Source organism: Rhagoletis pomonella, unplaced genomic scaffold, assembly GCF_013731165.1.
Source record: "Rhagoletis pomonella isolate Grant_MI unplaced genomic scaffold, Rhpom_1.0 Rhpom_scaffold_00011, whole genome shotgun sequence".
NCBI lineage: Eukaryota > Metazoa > Arthropoda > Insecta > Diptera > Tephritidae > Rhagoletis > Rhagoletis pomonella.
In genome coordinates, this window is record NW_023458565.1 from 3,494,651 (window position 1) to 3,516,679 (window position 22,029).

General features: G+C 35.7%; 2 protein-coding genes across 2 annotated transcripts in view; both read left to right on the forward strand.

Moving 5' to 3' along the window:
* Positions 1-22,029, forward strand: part of LOC118747292 (integral membrane protein GPR155-like) — a 346,226-nt gene that overhangs the window by 93,027 nt on the left and 231,170 nt on the right. The window lies entirely within an intron of this gene.
* The window catches only part of LOC118747078 (transient receptor potential cation channel subfamily A member 1-like), an 87,196-nt gene that overhangs the window by 12,434 nt on the left and 52,733 nt on the right, over positions 1-22,029 (forward strand). Inside the window, exons 2-3 of the mRNA XM_036481071.1 lie at positions 2,235-2,397; positions 2,571-2,723. Coding sequence (XP_036336964.1) covers positions 2,278-2,397; positions 2,571-2,723 — 273 coding nt within the window. The 5' untranslated portion in view covers positions 2,235-2,277. The remainder of the gene's footprint in view (positions 1-2,234; positions 2,398-2,570; positions 2,724-22,029) is intronic.

A 22,029-nucleotide genomic window follows, 5' to 3' on the forward strand; every position in this document is an offset into this window, starting at 1 on the left:
ATTTTTGGAGGTTTAATATCTCAAAAAGTGTATTTTTATTTTTTCTCAAACTTCTCTATCGTTAACAAGACACTTTGAATTCCATTTTAACTGAACGCCTAGTAACTAAAATTCGTTTTTCCCGAGTTATGATTTTTCGATGAAAAACCTGTTTTCCTAGTAAACTTTCTTTTTCTTGAAAAACGGTGTTTCTGACATCTTTATATTGACGCACATGCACTAGATTTCCCTTTTTTTAACTGCCTGTACTTTTAATTTCATCAAATATTTTCACATTTTCTTTGTTTGTTTATAATGACTTTTGCTAAAATTTCCAAATCAAAAGTTATCAGAACATATTCTATGGGACTGAGAAATATTATTTTTTACTTTTTCCACAGAGTACAGATGAAAAAATTTACAAAAAATATCTTTGGTCACCTACTTTTTTTGCACCTATTAGAGATGTCCGCTTATGGGAATTTCGTAAAAAATAAAATTCAAATTCAAATTTAAAAAATTTAAATTGCGTAGTTCTTCAAAAAATTTTATTGAGCTCTAGGCCGTTTTTAATGAAAATTTATTGTGGAAAAGCACCAATAATTCGAACCGACGATCCCACTGACTCAGCCAGTTGCCTATGCACCGTGCTAAGTACGCCTTGTAAATTATCGTTTGCTTTTTTCCACTATTTTCATTTTTGTTATGCCAACACAATCAAGATTTCTAAATTAAAATAATAATTATTCTCCAATAGACAGTAACAGGGTGAATTAAAAATTAGTTGAAATTTATGGCGTTTTCTTTCATACCGACAAACTAAATTTCTCACACTACTTACACATTCTAGTACGTCAAACAAATTCCAAATCCGCCTATTTTCGAATAGACTTTTATTCAATATTGTATTTCTATAATTTCTCCTGTTTATCAAATGAGGCCTTGAGCGCCTGATTTGCCTAAATAACTGCCTAGAAAAGTTTAGGAGCATCCTTTTTATGTTTCCTTTTACTACAATGTATAGCATCACGTAGGTTCAATGAAACATTTTAAAACATTTAAAATTTTTCTTATAATTTTTTTTCGATTTGAGGGAACCCTACAATAGCTTTCATCAAGTTTTCATTATATTCGCTTCAAAAGTGCATTATTCAAAAATCGGGCTCAACTAGGCTCTTGCTAATTTTATAAGCTTTAAGTAAAAATGGTTCATCAAATTGGTTGAAAGCTTAGCGGCTTCAGTGAATGATGAAGACTAATCCGCAGTTTTGGACCACTGTACATCGGTGTCTGCGCTCAATTTTGACCAAAGTACTTCTTTAAATGCCTACCATATCTGCTATATATCCAAGGGCGTAGCTCAAATTAAACTTAGTTAGCTATCAGGGTACTATTTTTTATATATATATAGGGATAAATTGGAGGTCAGAGGGGGATCGAGATCCGCCCATGTAAATCTCCACTTTTAGTTGGTTAGGTTAGGTCGTCCTATATGATTTTGTGGATTTTCTTTACATTTTCTGTCGTAGTGATCTCACAATATTTAATCGTTGTAAACAAAGGAGTATACTTCCCCAGAATAGAGAACAAGTCGGCTTTGATATCGGTTGCACTTAAACCTTTTAGATCAAAGTGTATTCACATAACGATGAGCGAATTTTGCCATGTTCACAAATTTACGAAGTGCTTTCAATTTTGATGGATCTTAATGCAAAAATGCAATTTAACGTTACCAAATTCATAATTTAAGTTGCTGAGAGATGTTATTATCGATCACGGTACTTTAGCGGACTGTTCGCCTATCTAAGTATTAGATATTTAATTATCCATATTAAATAAAAGGCGTACAGCGCCAATATACGGTGATAAGCGTGCTTGCACTTGTTTTCGTAATTTGCCAGTCTATCTAAAACAAACATACATACATATACTCATATAAACAATTTATAAATACAATACATCAACTAGTAGCACCTTTAGGTATCATTAATGCCAATAAAATAAATAGCAATAATTAAATTATAATCACTTAATGTGTAAATGGAATGGGCGCGGGGGTTTTGCTTTCGCGTTAGGCTAAATGAATACATACGTATGTTTGTATTAAAAAAAAAAGACCACATTGGGTGGAAATGTTGAAACTAATCGAATTAATTAATTTGATGAGCAATAGTTTAAGTGCTACTACATATAGCATACTAAATACATTCCATATCTAATAATAAATATTTTATATATTTTTCTACGATTTTCAGCAGTCCGATTACCTTGTCGCCTTTTCGTTTCACTGAAGTCGACATGCCGAAATTATTGAATGGTTTATACAACAGCAGCCAGCATGGCATATCGCCCGAACTAGCCGAAGCGCAACCTAAACTACTCCCCCGGTCATATAGAAATAAAAGACAACAAAGCAAAGTAAGTAAGGTCAATGGTCAACAGAAAATTTAATAAAGTTCACTGAAATTGAAAATAAATATGATTCATTTTGAAAACTGCAATTTACCAATTTAATTTTTTTTATATTTTTTTTCGCTCTCTCGCCTACTTCGAACGTTCTTTGCTTACTTTTAATCACACATTTGCCACAGTTCTGGATATTTTCCATGATAATCGAACGCGCCACCTCGGCGGGTAAACGTGCCGAGATTGAGGATGCAGACACGCCACTCGAGTCCATACTGCAACCGGAAACAACTGAACAAGTTTGTCTGTTGCGTGACAGTCCGTATAGGATATTAAGGGTAAGTGTCCTTTTAAAATGCTTCACATATTCATTTCGCATTTGTAACAAAGTGAGGGCAATACTTTTGCAAAAGAAACCAAAACAAAGAAAACAAAAAAAAAACAACAAGCACACCAACAATGGCCATAAATGTGCTATCAGCGAGAAATTAGCAATAAATTGCCAAGATAAATGCTCTGGAACAGCAATGCACCGGCAGCATGTGATATCCCTGCAGTATATTACAACAAGAAAATGGTACATATATAAGTTAGCACACACATATGTAAATACATAGTACATGTGCGGATGCATGCACATTAGGGTGGTCCAAAATGCATGTGAAAAATGAAAGTTGGAATTTTTATGCTCTCACCCCCTAGGATTGTTCTATACGAAAAAATATACCCTTATTTTTTATTTTGTTTTCCATGTATTTTATATGGGGGAAAAACAACTTTTCGTACAAACGGTATAGAATAGTTAAAAATCAATATTTTTCTACTAGAAAGCTTTGTTTATCTGCAGGAGAGTCCCAGTAATAATACTCAATGGTTTATTTAACCATTTTTTCATTGCAACTAAAATGTATAATAATAATAATAATAGATTGGCGCGTACACATATGTTAGTGTTTGGCCGAGCTTCTCCTCCGATTTGTGGCGTGCCTTGATGTTGTCACACAAAGCGGAGGGACCTACAGTTTTACGCCTACTCCGAACGGCGATTGTATTTTTATGAGAAGCAGTTTTTCATGGCAGAAATACACTCGGAGGTTTGCCATTGCCTGCCGAGGGACGACCGCTGTTAAGAACTATAATGTATAGGTCCGCCAAAAACCCACAAAAACCCTGAAAAATGCAACGGGACGACCAATAAAAAAACATCTTTATTGTTTTTGGACCACCCCAATGCACATAGGCTACTTACTCTTTGGGGAATCAACAGAGGCAAGGTTGTCGCTTAAATGGTTGAAATCTCAATTTATTTGATGACAATTGGTTTGTTTCGAATCCCCCTGCCTTCATGGTTGTTATTTTTACTATTGCAGTCAATGTTGCCTTGTTCAGATTACTTGAATGATTGACGTTGTTTTTGTTGCCCTAGCCTCGCACGGCTTGAATTGACAAAGCTCGCACACGTGGCCACGCTTGAGCAGTTAGCTTTCCAACTACTCCGCGTTAATTTAAGGTGAACTTTAATCCTATACATATACACCGGCCTTGATAGATATACACATACATACTAGTATGTATATGAGTCATAGTATCTCTGCCCTTGAAAGATGGAAATCATATTGATTTCACAAATGTTGCGTCTTTAAATTGAAGTGACAGTATTGTAAATTTAATTTTTTTTTATTCGAGATATGTGCGCATATTTTTATAAATATGGGCTTATATACATTAGTAGATGTGTACATTAGGGCGGGTCGATTTTTTGGCTATGCGCGTAAAGCATAGGAGTATTCTACGTATAATTCTAAGCCAATTTGCCGAAGAAACCATGGGTCTAAAATCAATTTGGCGTTTACCAAATCGCGAAAATAGGTTTCTAAGAAAATTTGAAAATTTTCACTGTTTCGCCCTATGGTTGAAGTAATAAGTGCAGAAACGGATTCTTCATACCAAAAAATCCGTATAGCATGTTTTTATATAAAATTTCAGCACTTCTTTACGACACTACAGCAAAATGCTAAGAAACCTATTTTCGCAATTTGGCAAACTCCAAATTGATTTTAGACCTATTGTTTATTTGGCAAATTTGCTTAGAATTGTGTGCTATACGCGCATAGTGGGAAAAATCTCCCATACAAATAGGCCCGCCCTAATGTAGATATGTATGTATTTATGTATGTCGACAAATTGAATATTTTTTCACGAGCACGCGCCTTCATAGTATTCGTACTGATAATAATTTTTTAGCAATCAAAAATTCACTAATGGCGTTTTCTTTTCTACCGAAAAATTTTGCCTTCTCATTGCCCTCTGCGCACAAAGACTAAAAAGAGGGCAATAAAAAGGCGAAATTTTTTTTGAAAAGAAACGCCATAAGGAAGAGCAACATTAAAAGGTGATGAATTTGTTCAACAAACCCCTCCCTGAAGCTCGGAAATTTATAGAAGAAGAATGTTTTACAATGAATTTTTTTGGGTGCTGGGGCGTATGAGTAACATTCCTGCTTTACACATACTAAGGGCCGTATTCTGAAGTAACCTTTAACTTTAAAGCTCACTTTATATTTAAAGATTGGATTAAAAATAAAGCTATGTCAATTTAAAACCGATAATAAAACTCTTTACTTTAGACACAATCATGAATTTTAATGAAACCTTTAAATGTAAAGTGAGCTTTAAAGTTACAGGTTACTTGAGAAAACGGCCCTAAGCATGTATTCGAGATGGGTGCCGGACTAAATAATCAATCGCGATTCCGGCCAATCCGACGTTTTTCACATATATACCACGGCTCCTGCGGGTCCTGTCATCTACCACTAATGAAATTTCATGAGGATTTCAAATTAATTTTAAGTAGTACATACCCACATAAATATGTACATATTAGGTTGGGAAGTTCTTGAACTAAAGAACTAAAGAACCAGTTCATCTCCATGAACTAGTTGGCTAGTTCGGTCTCTTCATTGAACTAATTTTGTCAGTGCCACTATTTCTCATTTTGGATCGCGATCCAAATATTTTTTGCACGAACCTATGTCGTGTACACTGAGGGAAATAATGCATAGTAAAAATTAATACTTTATATTTGATTATCGTTTAAAAATGTTCGAATTTAAAAATAATATTTTCATACAAAATTTATAACGCACGTATTTGACTGTTCAGATATATATGAGTGTACATACGCACCCCAAGCATGCAGAGCGCCGCTCTGTACATACATGTTTATACACATCGCGTGCTGTGGTGTTGATGGATATTCAACATTTGAAAGCAAATTTATATGCCTGGGTGTAGCTGAGTGCTCAAAGATGCTTGCCACAAGTTGTTGATGTCCGGAGATGGTCGGGTTCGAATTCCGCTGCAGGCAACATGCAAATTAAATTTTTTTTTAGTTTTTGTCTTGATTATTCACTTCACGGATGCTTTTTCAGTACGAACGCGGTCATTTTAATATGCGCGTAATTGAATTGAATATTTACCAATATACAGTACTTTCGTTGACGTTTATAGTATGATCCATTACGTTTCTATTTGATTTTAATATTTTTTTCCCTCAGTGTATCCCCATCTTTACAGATACGTTTTAAAAGGCTTATGCATTGTTGCTACTTCAGCTCTTTGCTAACGAGTTTTTTCGCGAGCATTAAACTAGCGCAGAACGCTTTTAAAATCAAACAAGCCTTCTAATTTCCAGCCGGTTTCTTAAATTGCTTTCGTGAAATTGGCTGTTATTGTTACTGCCATTACTGTATTACCGTTACTGTGTTATTGTTGTTCCGGAAAAAATTTCAACGCTCTCATAGGGAGTGTTCAAAATGGCCTGGAACAAGCTTCACAAAGCAGTAAAATTTTATTAATAATCAGAATTGTAAAGAATATTTGTTTTTAGGACTCAGAAAAGCGTCATATTTAAGACTCTAATATGACTCCTAAATTGAATTCGTATTAGCGTACCCTTCTAAGAAGGGAAATGTGCTCTGTTCTCACGCTTTTTTGAGCTAATAAAAAGGGTTACAACTCAGAAGTCTGCGACTTTTTGGTCTCCAAAATAGGTGCGAATGTTTATAGGATGCAATCTAAGCAGCTGGTGGTGGACTAGGGTAACAAAACCTTAAGAACGATTAGAAAAGCGCGAGTAAGTACATCATCATCTCCAAGTATTCAGCCATCAGTTATCAGCGGATCAGACGAAAAAATCTAACAGTATCACCAGAAACTGTTTAAACAGAAACAGCAGAATCGGAATCACCAATTGCTAGAAAATAAATAAATTCCAAAGAATTTCGAAAAAGTGAATAGCTACATACATACATACATATAACTTCCAAAATAATTCCAATTTCGAAGAATTGTGAAATTTTTATGTTTTATCGTTGTGAACTATAAACGTTTAAATTCGACACACAAAAAATGGTGGTCACAATTTTTGTTTTTACTAAATACAACAATTTCAAGTTTGAACAAATTCGATAATTTTTTGTTAAAACAGTACTGGTTTACATATATAGTATATAGATTCTTCCGCGGTACATAAACATTTCTCAAAACCTAAAAAAATTAAGCTTCTTTTACGCGCGGCGTATTCTTGCATTTAATGCCGGTAAAACTCTATGCCGCTTGCCGGACACGTGTTCCGAAGCTGCATACATACATACATATTTATTGAGCATTAGCGCGTACGCACACAATCATATAAACACATCCACATAAACACATCGCAGGATGCTGTTGCTGCTGCTCACAACCTATCAGCCAGCAGTGATAAGGAAAATAGAAAAGCTCACCACAGCAGCTAATACTCGTACACTTGCACATAATTATCGCATCCCAAATGAAGCCCAGATAAATGAAAGTAAACAACAAAAGAAAAATTTGAAACAAGAACGAGTGGAGCAAAACAAAATCCTAGTTCGAAATTGAAGAGAAAATTACAACCACTTCGTATATGTGGTGAACAAAAATTAAAAAAAAAAAAAATTACTCACCACATAGCACGCAATATCACAGCACCGACATCCCGAAAGGATACACAAATCTAAGCAAACAGACAAAGCCGACTTTGAAACGATGACCGGGGCAAAGCGCACTTATAAAAGCAAGCAGCGGCAGGATAAAGATTTCAGTTCGGCGCGAATTTCGTCAAAGTACGTTTCGCAATAATAACAAAAGCGGATAATCATAAAGTGAATAAAGTTTTAAAATGATTAATTAGTGATTTATTAAAAATTCAGAATGAAAATTTACAAGAAATTTAAAAATTATGAAATAAAAATACATATTGATGACTGATGATGATGAATGAATTTATGCGAAATTTTTAGTGAATTAAATGCAAAGTGGGTTTCATAAACGTTAATAAAAAACATACATATTTATACATAAGTACATTTAAAAGTGCGCGCACATTTTTAAAACTCAGAATTGCATATAGAGAATGCAAAATTAAAAAATATATAATATAAAAATACGAATGAAAAATTTGTGATTGAACCAAAGTCAAGTTACAGTATTCTATAATAAGAAACAATTTGTAATTATCTTTAGTTGCAAAATATCTATTACATCGGAATTGTCTGTGTGGTATGAAATTGCCAACTAAAAGGTTAAAATTGCCGAAAAAGACTGAATGAAAAACTAGAGAGTATGAAAAATATAAAAAAATTCAATTGATAATAAATTTTCCTTAAAACTGAATTTTTTTTTAATAAATATATATGCATTAGGGGGCATCACTACCAATACAAACAAAAAAAGCGCTACTGTTTTTCCATCGGAATTATAAAACGTATTACTTATATTTTAATATTTTAGAAAAATACCTAAATTTATGTCACCTGAGCCGATATTAAAATATCTAAAAAAATCGGAGTTTTTAAAAATAAAATTAGTTTTTGAAAATATTTTTTCTAAAAAACCACTCTAGTTGATAGAAGAACTTAAGCTGAAAATGTCTGCATAAAAATCTTTATTCAATCAAAATAATTCCGATGGAAAACCGCAACTTTTTTGCCGTCCAATTTACTATTTGGATGTCAGTGAGCCCAAGTGTTCGTCTCTCAACACATCCGGGCCAAATGCTCCATACCTGATTCTTAAATTGTATTTAAAAAAATTATCTAACTTAGTTTTTATGGTATTTGAGTATTTAGGTTATTCCATATGAAATTAGTTTTACAATATGTAATTTATATTTGCAACCGGACACGAACGTGCGATTTCAGAACTAGAAGCAGTAGTCTTCACGCAACGCCACAGCCGACATTTTCCAGAATAGCAATTAACTTTGTCTTAACAGCACTGGCAAAATTCAAAATTATTTAAGGCAATTTCCTTACATTAAACTCAACTTAATATTGTTTCCTAACTTGTATGGAATATTTACTAAATACTTAAAGATATTTGTACTTGTTTGAAGGTATAAGGCAGGTTTTTACTTAAAAGCGTCGCAATATCCTTAAAAATAGTAAAATCCTGTGTAATATCGGGTTAAGGAAATTTATTTACTAATTTCTAGTACAAGATTCTATGTGACCATGAAAAGAAGTACATATTTCCTTACATTAAACTCAACTTAGACTTAATATTTTTTTCTAATTTTAATGAAGAATTGCCGAAACTTAAAGAAACCTTTCCTTTAGTTTAGTACACTTTTTTTTTTAGGTGTGAATCGCCCCAGTAAAACTGAGTATGAGGAATTGTTCATATGGCCAACAGCTATCAAACCGGATATGTCCACACTCTAGGTTTTTTTTTTAGTTCGTTTTTGTTCCATAGTGTTATAGAATCTCTCCAACAAAGGTAATGGTGGCGTACTATCCTTTGGCATTGCAAATACACAACTGCTCAGATCTCTGCTGCCAGCAACTTCCGCCTCGCCGTGTTACCGTTTTGATCGTACGTTGAGGGAATTTTTTTTTATTTATATACGTAGTATCATAACATTTTTAACTGTTGGCTGCTCATCCTTCGAGCAAGAAATTTTACTTTATTCTTGTCACTTTGAAACACTGAATTTTTAGTTTACATAAACGTGTATTTAATAACATCAAGTAGTTTGCAAATTTGGAAAAGTTTTCCTACCTGTAGTCTTTCACTGAAATTTCTCGACATATTCTTAAAAGATGGCGATGTTTCCACAATCTCCTCAGTCGTGCGAATAAACTTTTACATCCCTAGAAACTTCTTCGCATAAGCGATTGTGGCCGAGTTCAACAAAGCACGCCAGTCGCTTCCCTTATGTGTCAATTCAAAATGCCAAGTGGAGTCTTTCTTCACCTGAACTTTCCACCACAGAGTTCGCCTTCCTCGTTTTCTGCAACAGAATTGCGGCCCGAATTGTATATTTTCAGAGCTGGAGCATTTCTGTCCATTCGTACGACATGACCAAGCCAGCGGAGCTGCTGTATTTTAATCCGCCGCACTACGTCTATATGGTGGTAAAGCTCATCGTTCCATCGTCTGCGGCATTCGTCGCCGCCAATGCACAAAGGTCCGCAAATCTGCAGCATAATCTCTCTCGATAACTTCAAGTGCCACCTCATCAGATGTTTTCATTGTCGATGCTTCTGCGGCAGACACCACACGGGCATTATGAGTCATTTATGTAGGAATGTATTTAGTGTGATATTTATACGACGAGAGGGGACTTTAAGTCTCGATTGCCTTCAGTTCATTTCATTTATCAAGTCTATGATTTACATATCTTACAGACTAGATATTTGTATATTAGACTGCATCACCAAAAAAAATGCGCGGTTTTTCCGCCGGGATTACAAAATTTATTATATTTTAAGACGTCGACCAAAATATTTCGGAAAAATATTAAGATTGAGCTGGACCGATTTGAATATACCTCCAAAATGGAGTTTTTTATGAATAAAAATAGTTTCTTAAAGAACTGTTTGACGTGGACGTCTTAGATATAATAGATTTTATAATTCCAATGGAAAAACAGCACCGATTTTTTTTTTGTATAGGGAGTGATGCAGTCTAATATACATGCTTCCGTCTTATGCGTAAATTAGATATGTAAAATATATGATTACGAATACTTTGATTCTAGCAATGAACCAAAGCATTTCCCTCTCCTACGAACAAAAAAAAAAAAAAAAAAAAAAAAAATTAACCAAAACGTGATCTCGGGAAGGTGAAGTCCAGATCAAGGCTCCTAGACATCTATTAAATTCAATGCGAGTTCTTGAAATGAGGTCATAATTGTAGTAATTTGCTGTAGTTACTTTAATATGAAACGGGTAATGAGAGCGTAAAGTTTTGTACGGAACATTGAAATTTATTTTCTCAAGAAGCTCTGGAGAGTCAACTAAGTTACTAATAATGATATCGTATATGAAAAGCAAAGATCAGAATAGATCGTCTAGACGCAAGTGATTTAAGATATATAAGCGTAGAGCGGGACGTATAGGACGGTAGGGGATCGTTAAATTTGGAGTGGTTCGAGAGCAAAGCGAATAAAACTTCGTTGCACTCTTTGAAGTCTAGTGGAATGAGTTGAGTAAATTGGATTCCAAATTAAAGAGGTGTGTTCCAGCTTTGAACGAACCAGAGAGTCGAAGGGAATGAATAAATTTCGGGCCTAGTATGTTACCCTGGGGTAGCCGGTAAGTGGCCTCGAAGACATAAGATCTCATATTCCCGATTTCAAGAAAAGAAAATCTATTGGAAATGTAGAGTGTATACCTAAACATTGACGCTTGCACATAAAAATTCTGTGTGTGTCAGTATCAAAGGCTTTTGAGAAGTCGGTGTAGACAACGTCTACTTGATATCCTTTCTTAAACGATGAAATGCAAAACTGAGAAAAATAGGCAAGGTGCATGGAAGTTGAGCGACAGCAACCAAAACCACGGATTAATGTATTCTTTGATAGCAAAAATAATTTTTCTCTAACCACTTTCTCGAAAAGTTTCCAGTAAGTTGAAAGTTTTGTTAAAGGTCTGTAGTTGGTTACATCCTTTGTGTTACCTAATTTAAAGATTGGAGAGAGAGGCAATTTTCTAACGGTTAATAAAAACAGCCGAAAATAGCATTTCGCCTTTTCATTTATGAATCAAACTATCAAGTAACATATTTTTCGGTAAAGGCCCGTAGGCAGCTCTCAAGAAACGGTCAAGAAAAAACTTGCCATTATTTTGTGTGTGTGTCCAAGGTATTTTGACGGGCATATATTTCTGTTGCAAGCATGGGATTCCTTGTGCTCTTTTTTCACAAAAAACTTTACAAAACCGTAGTAGAAAGCGTAGCAAATTTCTTAAGAACAGCGTACTGCCTCAAGAAAATTTCTTTGCCATTTCTTGTACGCCATTTATATGGAGTTTTTGCTTTTCTTGAGGGCTGCATACTGGCCTTAAGAAAGGACTAGTTTCCAAGGCGATCTATTTCCAGAACCGCACTGCTTGGGGGAATGGAAGAGACTGGCTTCCATGCCGAGTCCCTCCATCTCTCTCTTCCGAAAAAACAGCAATACCTTGAAACAAAGATGGGCACCGTCTTGCCCGCGGGCAGAGCTCTTTTAAGATTTCTATATATTTTGTATTTTTGTATTTTATTCAGCTTCACTGATAAACGATTGTAGTGTAAGCCTATATTCGCTTAAGCGTGGACACAGTAAAAATATGTGCTCTGCGTCCTCAATAGCGTCACTTCCACAGTAATCACAGTACGGGTCATTGTTGTGCTTGAATCTATGAAAATATGCCTTAAAACAAGCATGACCGCTTAAAAATTGCGAAGTGTAGAAGTCCACTTCATTATGAGACCTCTAGGCTCAGCGTTCAATATTTGTAATGCAGCGATGCGTCCATCGCCCCTTTGTTGAATTATTCCATCTCTTTTGCCACTCCATTAAACTGGATTGCATTGCTTGCATTCGGCGAGCATAGTCTCTTTGATTTGAAAACAAATAAGCAGCCTCCTTGGCCAAGATGTCGATTGGAAGTAGCCCAGAAATAACCAGCGTCTGATACGGTTTTGAACGCGCTGCACACGCAAAGTGCACACAAACGGTAGGTTGCACTAATACCACCATAATATGAACTGTGGAGCACAGCTTCGTACAACACAGAAGCAACATACATTATTTGACACTTGATGACGCCTGCTGGCACATTTCTACAGCGTTGTTTAGGCCCTCGATCGTTAATCACAACTCGTGATAGTGCTGTCACGGTCGCCGATGTGTTACTGTGCACATATTCCAGGTGCGCTTTGAACGTCAACCTTTTGTCTTAGAGAATACCTAAGTATTTTACTGCAGGTTTCATTGATACACTGCATTCGTTAATATCCCCGGTCTTTTTCCCACTTGATATTATGACTGCCTCGGTCTTTTGTCCCGCAAGCATGAGTACGTGTGCGGTGGTTATCATTATATGCACATATGCCACCAGCAAATCATATTGTGGTTACGTCTGGCGGCAGTTTTACACGTAGGACTCCGTCATACATTATGTTCTATAAGAGTAGGCCAAGCACAGACCCTTGTGGAACGCCGCCGGTGTTCTTCCTTGCGATTCGGCTGTGGGAGTAGCTCCTGATCAGCTGTCGTAGGTAGCTGGATACTGCCAAGCCATCCAGAGTGTCCAATATTTTCGCCCAGTTCGCCAAGTTGAACGCTTTCTTTATATCGAGCGCGATAATTGGGCAATACTGCTTTGGCCCTCCGAGCCATCGCGTTCCGGTAATTGCATTTCTAGTTAGCTAGATTACCGCAGATGCCGCATCCATGGTAGACCTTCTCTTTCTGAATCCATACTGGTTGGATGAGATTCCTCCATTAGACAATATCTCTACCTCTAGACGGTTTGGTATTATACGCTCTAGATTTTTGCCAGTTAGTTTTCATAGCTTAGGGAGCAAGGCCAGTCTGTGTGTAGCTTCCAAATCCACGAAAAGAAGCACTCTGCGAAGCATGCATTAAATACAACCACAAACGAATCAAGTAATTGCTTAACTGGCTTTTTTCGATATTCAATCGGGCCCAGGAGCTTTCTATCGTCTATTTTATCAGCAGCTTGCAATATTTGTGCTGCTGTAACTCGTTCAAACGCTGGTGTTGTTTTCATATATACAGACGAGATCAGCCGCCTTTGTGGGGTAATGTTGTGGTCGCTTCCAACTCTCTATGACGACTTTGCACGCAGCACCCCATGGACTACTTTCTACACCGTCACATAGTTCTAGAAAGCTTTAGCGTTTGCTATATTTAATGGCATTTTTTAGCAGATCCTTTCTGTACATCGCTTGGTACTCCGAGAAGTTTGGTCTTCCTCTGGAATGTTTGTAACGTCGTCTGGCTTGTTCTGCTGTTTCACCAGTAGACAGCGTTGTAGGGTCTCAGAGAGAGGATTGCGTCTTCATTGCTGCATCGGAAGAAGTCCTGATATCTGTCATAAGGTGTTTCGCCATGGTCTCCGCTGATCCTTCATACTTACGTATAGCTAGCGTTTCAACTGAAGTGACCACATCAAGTGAAGCAATTTCCATCCTCTAAAAACAAACCTGCGTTTCATGGGTCGGGTATGTGCATATGTGTATTTGTATGTATGTATGTATGTAACTATTTTCCGATTACCTTAAGTACGATGCAATAAAGTGATACGGAGAATCGTGCGTGTACTTACCTATGTATATTTTATTTCCCTATTTATCGCAATAGAGTTCTCTTTTCCATAGTATTTCCATCCACTCTTGAGTGTCTGCTTGTAGTTGTTGTTGCGCAATATAGCAAATGTCGCCATATTAATTTATTGCATTCAACAGGTAACATTGAGAGGATAGTGCAAACATCTTAACAAATGCTAATGCACTGCGACTTATTATTTTAATGGATGTGCACTGCTATTAGAGTAGATTCGTTGCATTTTTGATATGGTTATAATTTATAGTACTTTTGCAAGTTTTGTAAGAACTGCAACCTTCCTCTACCGCCAAACCTTCTTGCGACATGTTGGAAATTAAATTGTAATATTGTAAATACAAACGCAAATATGTACGTAACTCACGCTAAATCTACGGGACACTGGACGTTGGTTGCTAATGCGACAAAATTACCTAATTTAAGCGGCTGCCGATCTTTGCTGCGGTGGACTTGTTTCTAGGCATTATCTTAGAGAATCCAGAAGAAACAGAAAGTTCTGTAGAAGTCAATCTGCAAGTTGTGATTACAAATTGCGCAATTAATGTATGTACATCAGTGTTATGAACTTGTCACAGCAATGTAGCAGCTGAACTCACAAAAAATGGCGAAAAATGTTTTTTACAAATATTTCCTGAGGTTAAAAAGCGAGCAGAGTGTAATTAATCTATGTACCTATTTATTATTATTATTTTTTTGTTGCTATCGTTTCTTCTTTTTCTCAGAACTTGTTGATTACGATAATAACTAAGATTGATAGGAATATTGGAAAAAAATAGAACCAAATTTTATTGAATCAAATAACGTCCGGCCTAGTATACTGCCCTTGGGGTAGCAGCGCCTTTAACATGAAATTCTCTATTAAGCTGAATTATATTACAATACAAAAACCAAATTTGCACGTCATTAAATTTAAAGCAGTGATTCAAATCTGTTTAAGTGCACAAACACACCCATCCATACGCATAGTGTCAAACAGTGTTGCCACCTTGGTGCTTTGAGTTTAGTGCTTGGTGCGTTTTTTTGATGCTTTTGTTTTTTAGTTTGAAGACACCAAATCTGTAAACCTTAAAAAAAACAGGAGGCAAAATGTATAGCAATAGTAAGTTTTGTAAGCAACTTCACAAAATTAGCATATGTTTGCCAACAAAATATGTGGCAACACTTTCAATCATTTCAGAATTACATTTGGTAATTCGTAATTGCTGGAACCTTAAATCGACCTTTAGTTTGGGCTGAATTTGTTATATTTTTTTTACGACTATTCAAAAAGCAGAAGCATCTCCTAACAGTAAAATTAATGTCTAAAGAACCTTTTGAAAAACAAGAATAATCTAAATTGGGTGGGATTGGAAGAGTAGACAGCTTTTTTGGCATACAAATATTTTTCCCACTATGCGCCAGTAGAATGTACACTCAAATAGGATTCATTAAAAAGGGAAATCAAATTTCAGGAGTTAAGCGGTAGAAAAGAAAATTTCTGTCTGTTCCTTTAGTTCACCAGATCATAAGAGACTGCAGTGTATTCGTAGATTTAAACTACCACATAGTTCGTGAAACTTCATTTCTTGTTTTTATTTTCGTTTGATAGGAATTGTAGAAAAAATTAAGCAAGACGAAGAAAATTTTAACATTTAAACAGCAAGGAAAAATTAATCAATTTCGCTTACATCTAAGCGAAACGGCAACGCTGGACACAGCTGCAAATTAGAAAGTAAGAACAAGCATCTTAACGTCGCACAGTGTTTCGACTATATGGAGGCAGGTGGAAATAATAGTACACCTGCACCGATTTCACTGAAACTTGACATATGCTCTAGTTTTACTTAGAAATTGAGAATTATGCAATTTTGTAAAGATGGAATAATTGCCACGCCCTCTACTTTTGTGGGCGGAAACATCCCATTACGATGAAATTTAGTTTGTAGTTTTTATTTTATTAGAAAAATATGGGGAAGATTGGATCACTATAACGTCTAAAACTAACAAAAAATGTGGGTCATTGAATGTGATGGAATTCCCGTTAATTTTTGTTTCTTGCTTTCCACTCTCAGAAAACAAAGGTTATACTATAAAATGACTTAGGTGTAAATATTCGCTTTTTCCCCGATGTTCGGTGGCATTTTTTCATTGTTCGAAAAATTCTTTTCGCGAAATTATGCAAAAAGAAGCTTAAAAACAAAAATTAATACAATCAAAAATTACATATATTTGCTAAGTCGCGCGCAAAGATCAAATTATATATTCATATTAAAACATTCGTCTAATTTCAAGACCTGACCGACCGGTACTAACACTTTTTTTTACTAATAATGTTTAGCATCTACATTTCAAAGTAAATTTTTTTGCTATGAAAATAGGAAAGTACAAAATAAATGATAAATACGTTCACCTGAATATCCCACGACATTTAAATAATTGATTACAGTTGAAAAACAAACACTTCCTTTAATGGGTTACTCCCCAAAGGCAACTAAAGTGATTAGTCAGTATCGCGCCCTTTCCTGTATTTTTTTTTGGAAATGTATCGTTCGTGAAGAAGAGGGGTGAGCAAATAATGTAAAATCTTGTATTTATGACTTTTACTATTCCCTCTCTAAGTCCAACCGCTTTTTATTTTATCAACTGTCACCACGACTATTTTCTACCTGCCTCCATATAGTCAAAATACTGTGCGTCGCTTGGACGAAAATATTTGAATTTATAGAAAACAGTATAAATTCGACCGTTGAGAAAAATTTGATTTTTATTAATTTGAATGGGCATCCCTACAAAATTTTTTTTTTGCAATGTCCATTAAATACTCCCATAAAACTTTAGTGTTTTTTTTTTCGAGGAAAAAAACGCGATTTTTCTTGGGTTTTAGTTCTTTTTCTAATGCAAAAGTTGGCAACACTGGCGTCAGACATTCGCGAATTTGATATGCAAATATCAAACCTTATGATGTTGGTTGTTTTTCCTTCAGAAAAACTAAAGAATTGTCAAAATTGTAAACACTTCCATGCAGTGACGAGACAATCATTTAAAAGATATCAAATAACGTAACCAATCAGTGTAAATGTACAGTGTTGCACGAAAATGTGTCAAATTGTGAGTTTCTTGCAGTTGGTTTTGAATGTAGTTTTACATACATACATATGTTTTTGCACGTGGATGTGCTGGTTTTGTTTTGCACGTGTTGGTAATAATTTTTTGTTATTTTTTAATTATTTATAATCTAGATCTTGTTTACATTTTCACTTAACTCACATACATGAAAGAGTTTAGTAGTATTGGATTTAAATATGGAATGCAACTATCTATCAAATACAGTCATGTGTAGAATATTAAGATCATTTCCACCAAACAATTTGTGTTGCCGGCAATAAGAAAACGTGTCGCCCTCGGAAACAAATTTATTGCCGGTAATATTGCCATCGAATCGATTTCCTATTACCGGTCGCTCTAAAACGTCCGCCGAAGGCAACTCGCCTGGGTGAGTCGTTTTCTTATTACCTGAATGAGTCCTTTTCTTATCGCTTCAGGCGATATTTGGAATAATTTTATTCTTCTTAATACTTCATTTATTTTTTTGTATACCAAATTGCAACTTACAATCGGAATTAATTCATTTTCTCGCTGTGAGACTTCCTATTTTTTCAATCTTGTCCTTGGGCATAATTTAGATGCTTTTGGCCAATGCTATTGACGCCATATTCATAAGTTTCCGAATTTTTGAGAACTTTTTTATTCAAAATTGACATGAACGAAGTGGTGTTGCCGATTTGTCACCACAGCAATAAATCGGTGAGTCGCCAATTTGTTGCCATTGACGATTGTTGCCTATTTCTCATGTTTTGCATGGTGGGATTAAGCCAAATCCTTATGGTATGATTTTACCAGTCAGAACATACAATATTTTGATAATATTTAAACTAAAATTGATTTCATGTAATTATTTATAGTAAAGCTGACATTTTAAGCTTTTCTTAAGTAGAGCAATTCATGGTAGTCGACCGTCAATTTCCAAATTATACAATTTTCTTGGAAGCGGTCCGTTTAAAGCAGCTCTGCTGAACTGCATCAAATTTTCCATATCGGAAAAATATGTACTTAGTCCCTTTGGGAAATACTATTTTAATAAAATCAGTGAGCAATGGTGTCGTTAATGAGGGGAGGGGAAAAAAGACTCAGGAACAGAGCGTTGACACCTACAGCTTCTTATAAGAAAAACGCTCCGTTCTCACCACGAAGCTCCTCAATCGAGTGATATCCATTCCCGAAAGCCCATCGGAAGAGCGTAAAAAGTGCGACCCAAGGTGCTTGAACCTTAGAAGTATAGAAATGAATTCACCTCATCGTCCTCTATGCAGCTGGTGCAATAGGGCTATTGATGACATTAAGCCTTAGCGCATGCCCGTCTATCACGCAATGACCAGTTAGAACTCCCACCACTAGCGAGACGTGCACCTTGATTAGTCCCAAATGCTCGCTGGACCGACCCCGGTCTACACGTGGTCAGAAGGATTTTGCCACCTTGCTAAGCTGACCAATGCCCATCTGTCCAGGAGTAGACCACACGAGGTCAGGGGAGCCCTTATACTTTTTGTGATCGGGAGCAATTCCTCAAGGGTTCTCTGTGTTGCGAGCTTATCGGACATGCAGTTTCCAGCGATTTCAATATGACCCGAAACAGAAATCAGCTTAATAGCATAATAATCGGATGCGGTCGATGGGAGGTCAAACCATCAGAGAGCAAAGAGCCTTGATAGCTGTTTGGTTGTCGGAGTAGATATTCACCTCCTTCACAGGCGTTACAGTAGCGAGCAACCAATCCGAAGCCACCTGTATTGCGTCTACTTCTGCCTGACAAAACACCGGGAGCCTGAAGTTCAGGTGGATAGAGATTTCTTCGCAGAAGGCACTCCCTCCTACCTTCCCATTGAGCCTAGATCCATCCGCAAATACATTTACAGTACTCCGATACCAGATACTACATCCCTCCAAGTCCTCCCCCGCTGGGACATGGGTGATGAAAGATACCTTCGGTCCCCAACTCGGTGCGCAGTGGTCTGTTGGAGTTGGTAGGAACTCGAAGCACCACCCTTAGCCTTACTGGGGAGCGATCAGCTGTGAATCTGCCTGCTATATTTATGGGCACCACGTTTAGCATAGAATTAAGCGCCAGCGTATGGGTGGTTCGAAGTGCCCCAATGATTCCAATTAAGGCTGCTCTTCACACTCCTTCCAGCTGCTTGACGAGTACCCCGCATAAAATAAAATTGGCGTAATTATAATTGCGTAAAGCTAATAAACTACGCTCGATGAGCGACCCCAACGCTTGCCAATGGCACCTCTCCAAAAATATAAGGCTACTGTTGCCTTCTTGACTCTTTCCTTTACGCACAAAATAAAATACATGAAAAACTTTAAGCGCTTTGAGCCTGCTCTAAATATTTTTTGGTTTCGAAATAAAAAATAAAAACTGGGGTTTATTTTTTAGATATATGTAGAATAATCCTAAGAGGTGGGAGCATTAAAATACCGACTTTGCTTTTTCACATGCATTTTTTTGGACCACCTTAATATACATATATACATGCATATTAGCTGCCAAAACTGTCTCCGCTCTTCATTCAATTTCATTCATGCAAATAAAATTCGAACTGACAGTCAACTGTGGGATTTGGCAGACTTTTTGTAGAAATAGAAATATACCTAACAATACAACAACAAGGTGCACACCCAAAATGCATTTGTTTTTGCCAAACTACGATGAAATTGTATTGATGTGAAAGTTTAGAAAATTGTGAAAACAAGCGATTTGTTGTAATGCAGAGATTTTTTAATTAAATTTTACATTTAAGTGTGCAAGTATGGGCTCCACACTTATTTCACTTAGTTAATGTAATGAGCAATTGCTATGTTTGTATTCGTGCGTGCGTGGTCGTTGTGGCGAAGGGACCTTCTGTATTGTGCTTTTTAAAATTTAAATTACTATCTTTGCTGTTTTGCAATTGCTAGATATCTGTAGTTAAATTTTTATTTTAAATGGGTAAGAATGCTAAGCTCTTAGTTTAATTAAATGGTAGCAAACAACATGTATGATTAAGAAAAGTATTGCAATACATGCTTAGGTAGATACTTAAGAGCCTTAAGGGGGTCTAATTTCCATAGAACAAAGAAAACTTTTCTTTTTACTTTGAAAGTTATTTTTTTATATGAACATGTGATGAAATTTTGCGTACAAGCCATGGTTGTAAGTTTTATTCGCTGCCCGTAGGAGTACATACATATATACATGAATGAAATGATTATCATTGCAAACGGCACTAAAATACAACAACAACGAAAGTTCAAAATAATATCTCGGGAACCGCCTTCAATCAGATCGGTGTACATATGTAGTACTTCTATATGGAACAAAATTCTGCATTTTGTTCAAACTCCACCACTTTCTCAAGTAGCACACTGGTGTATAACTTGGTGTAAATTTACGAATTTCGGTATAAATCTGACTAATTGTACCAAAATTCACAAATTTATACCAAGTTATACACCAGTGTGCTACTTGAGTTGTTGCTTTGGTTACCAGTAAAACCAATGTGTAAAAGAATTTTTTTTGCTACCGCGGTTTTTTGTCGAGTTATACGTGTTTAAACATGCAAATATCAGCCCTTTTTCTAAGAATTTTCGAATTTTCTTCCATATAACACATGATCAACATTTTTTTTATATGTATGAAAAAACAGCAACACCCTCCACAAAAAAGTTTAAAAAACCAATGGTAGTTTCTAACGACTTGAAACTTGCAGTTTCTTATACTACAATTGAATGGGCTACAAAACTGCATATCCGAAAATTTTCTAAATGTTCTAATTAAAAATCCTGATATTTCGATGACAATTTTTTGAAGTTTGATTAATTTTTTTGCAATTTGTGCAAGCTTTTAAACTTTTATTATTGTAGCGTCTGTTTTACATTGCATTATATTTTAAATGAAAATGTAAAAATAAATAAATAAACATAATTTACAAACAATATCATTTTCGTTGCTAATTAGTTGATCGCATCTGTATATTGTAAATAAAATTCTATAAAAATTTCAAGTCATCTGATGTATGTTGAGTATCTAATCGGTTTTTATTGGCATCTTTAATAGCTAAAAACGCATGATCAAGGCCGCTGTTCAGCAGCCAGCCCTCCGGATCTCGATTTATATATTAACAAGCTAAGCTCACAAATCATTTGAATCGATCTGAAATGTGACAATCTTCTTGGTCACGAGCTACGCAGAAAGAAGTTCTGCGCAAAAATACTTCCGCCCCCTTTTCCGGCAACACAGAAAGGAGAATTCTACTTCTATTCTATTAGTTCCTTATCGAGATATTCGAATCGACGGAATATCCGAACAGTCAAAAAACCCGGATAGAAATTCAAGGTCTAATGCAATTAGTATAATGAAAGTAACTCGTACGCCATGTACATCACTTTAAAATTACAGTGTTGGGGACGAATAACTATTATTTACCTAGTTTTTTTTTAATCAAAGGGTCCTTTATAGATTTTGCGGAAAAGGCCTTTTATTGTTAATTTTCCACAGATTTTACTTTAATTTTATTAATTAGTATTTGAATTTTAACCTTTATTTTGGCACAAGCGGCACGCAAGTCCTTGTCGGTTAATTTATTCTATATCTTCTGTAATCAAAGACTAATTTCCTCCATTTTGAGTCCTTTATACTCCCCCACTTTGTCCAACATTAGGTCTTATAATAAAGAATCGAATAGTCTCGGAACTGGTGACTAGGACGGCCATTCATTCGACCAACCCTATACAGTATTTATTTTTTTTGCGTTTTTTTTTATACAAAGTCCAAGAAAACATACACCTGAAAAAGATTTGCCGCATGTACTTACATATCTCCCAAAGTCTACACTACTGGCAAATGCAAATAAGGATTAAAATTTTAAAACTAATTAATAAAATTAAAGTAAAATCTGTGGAAAATTA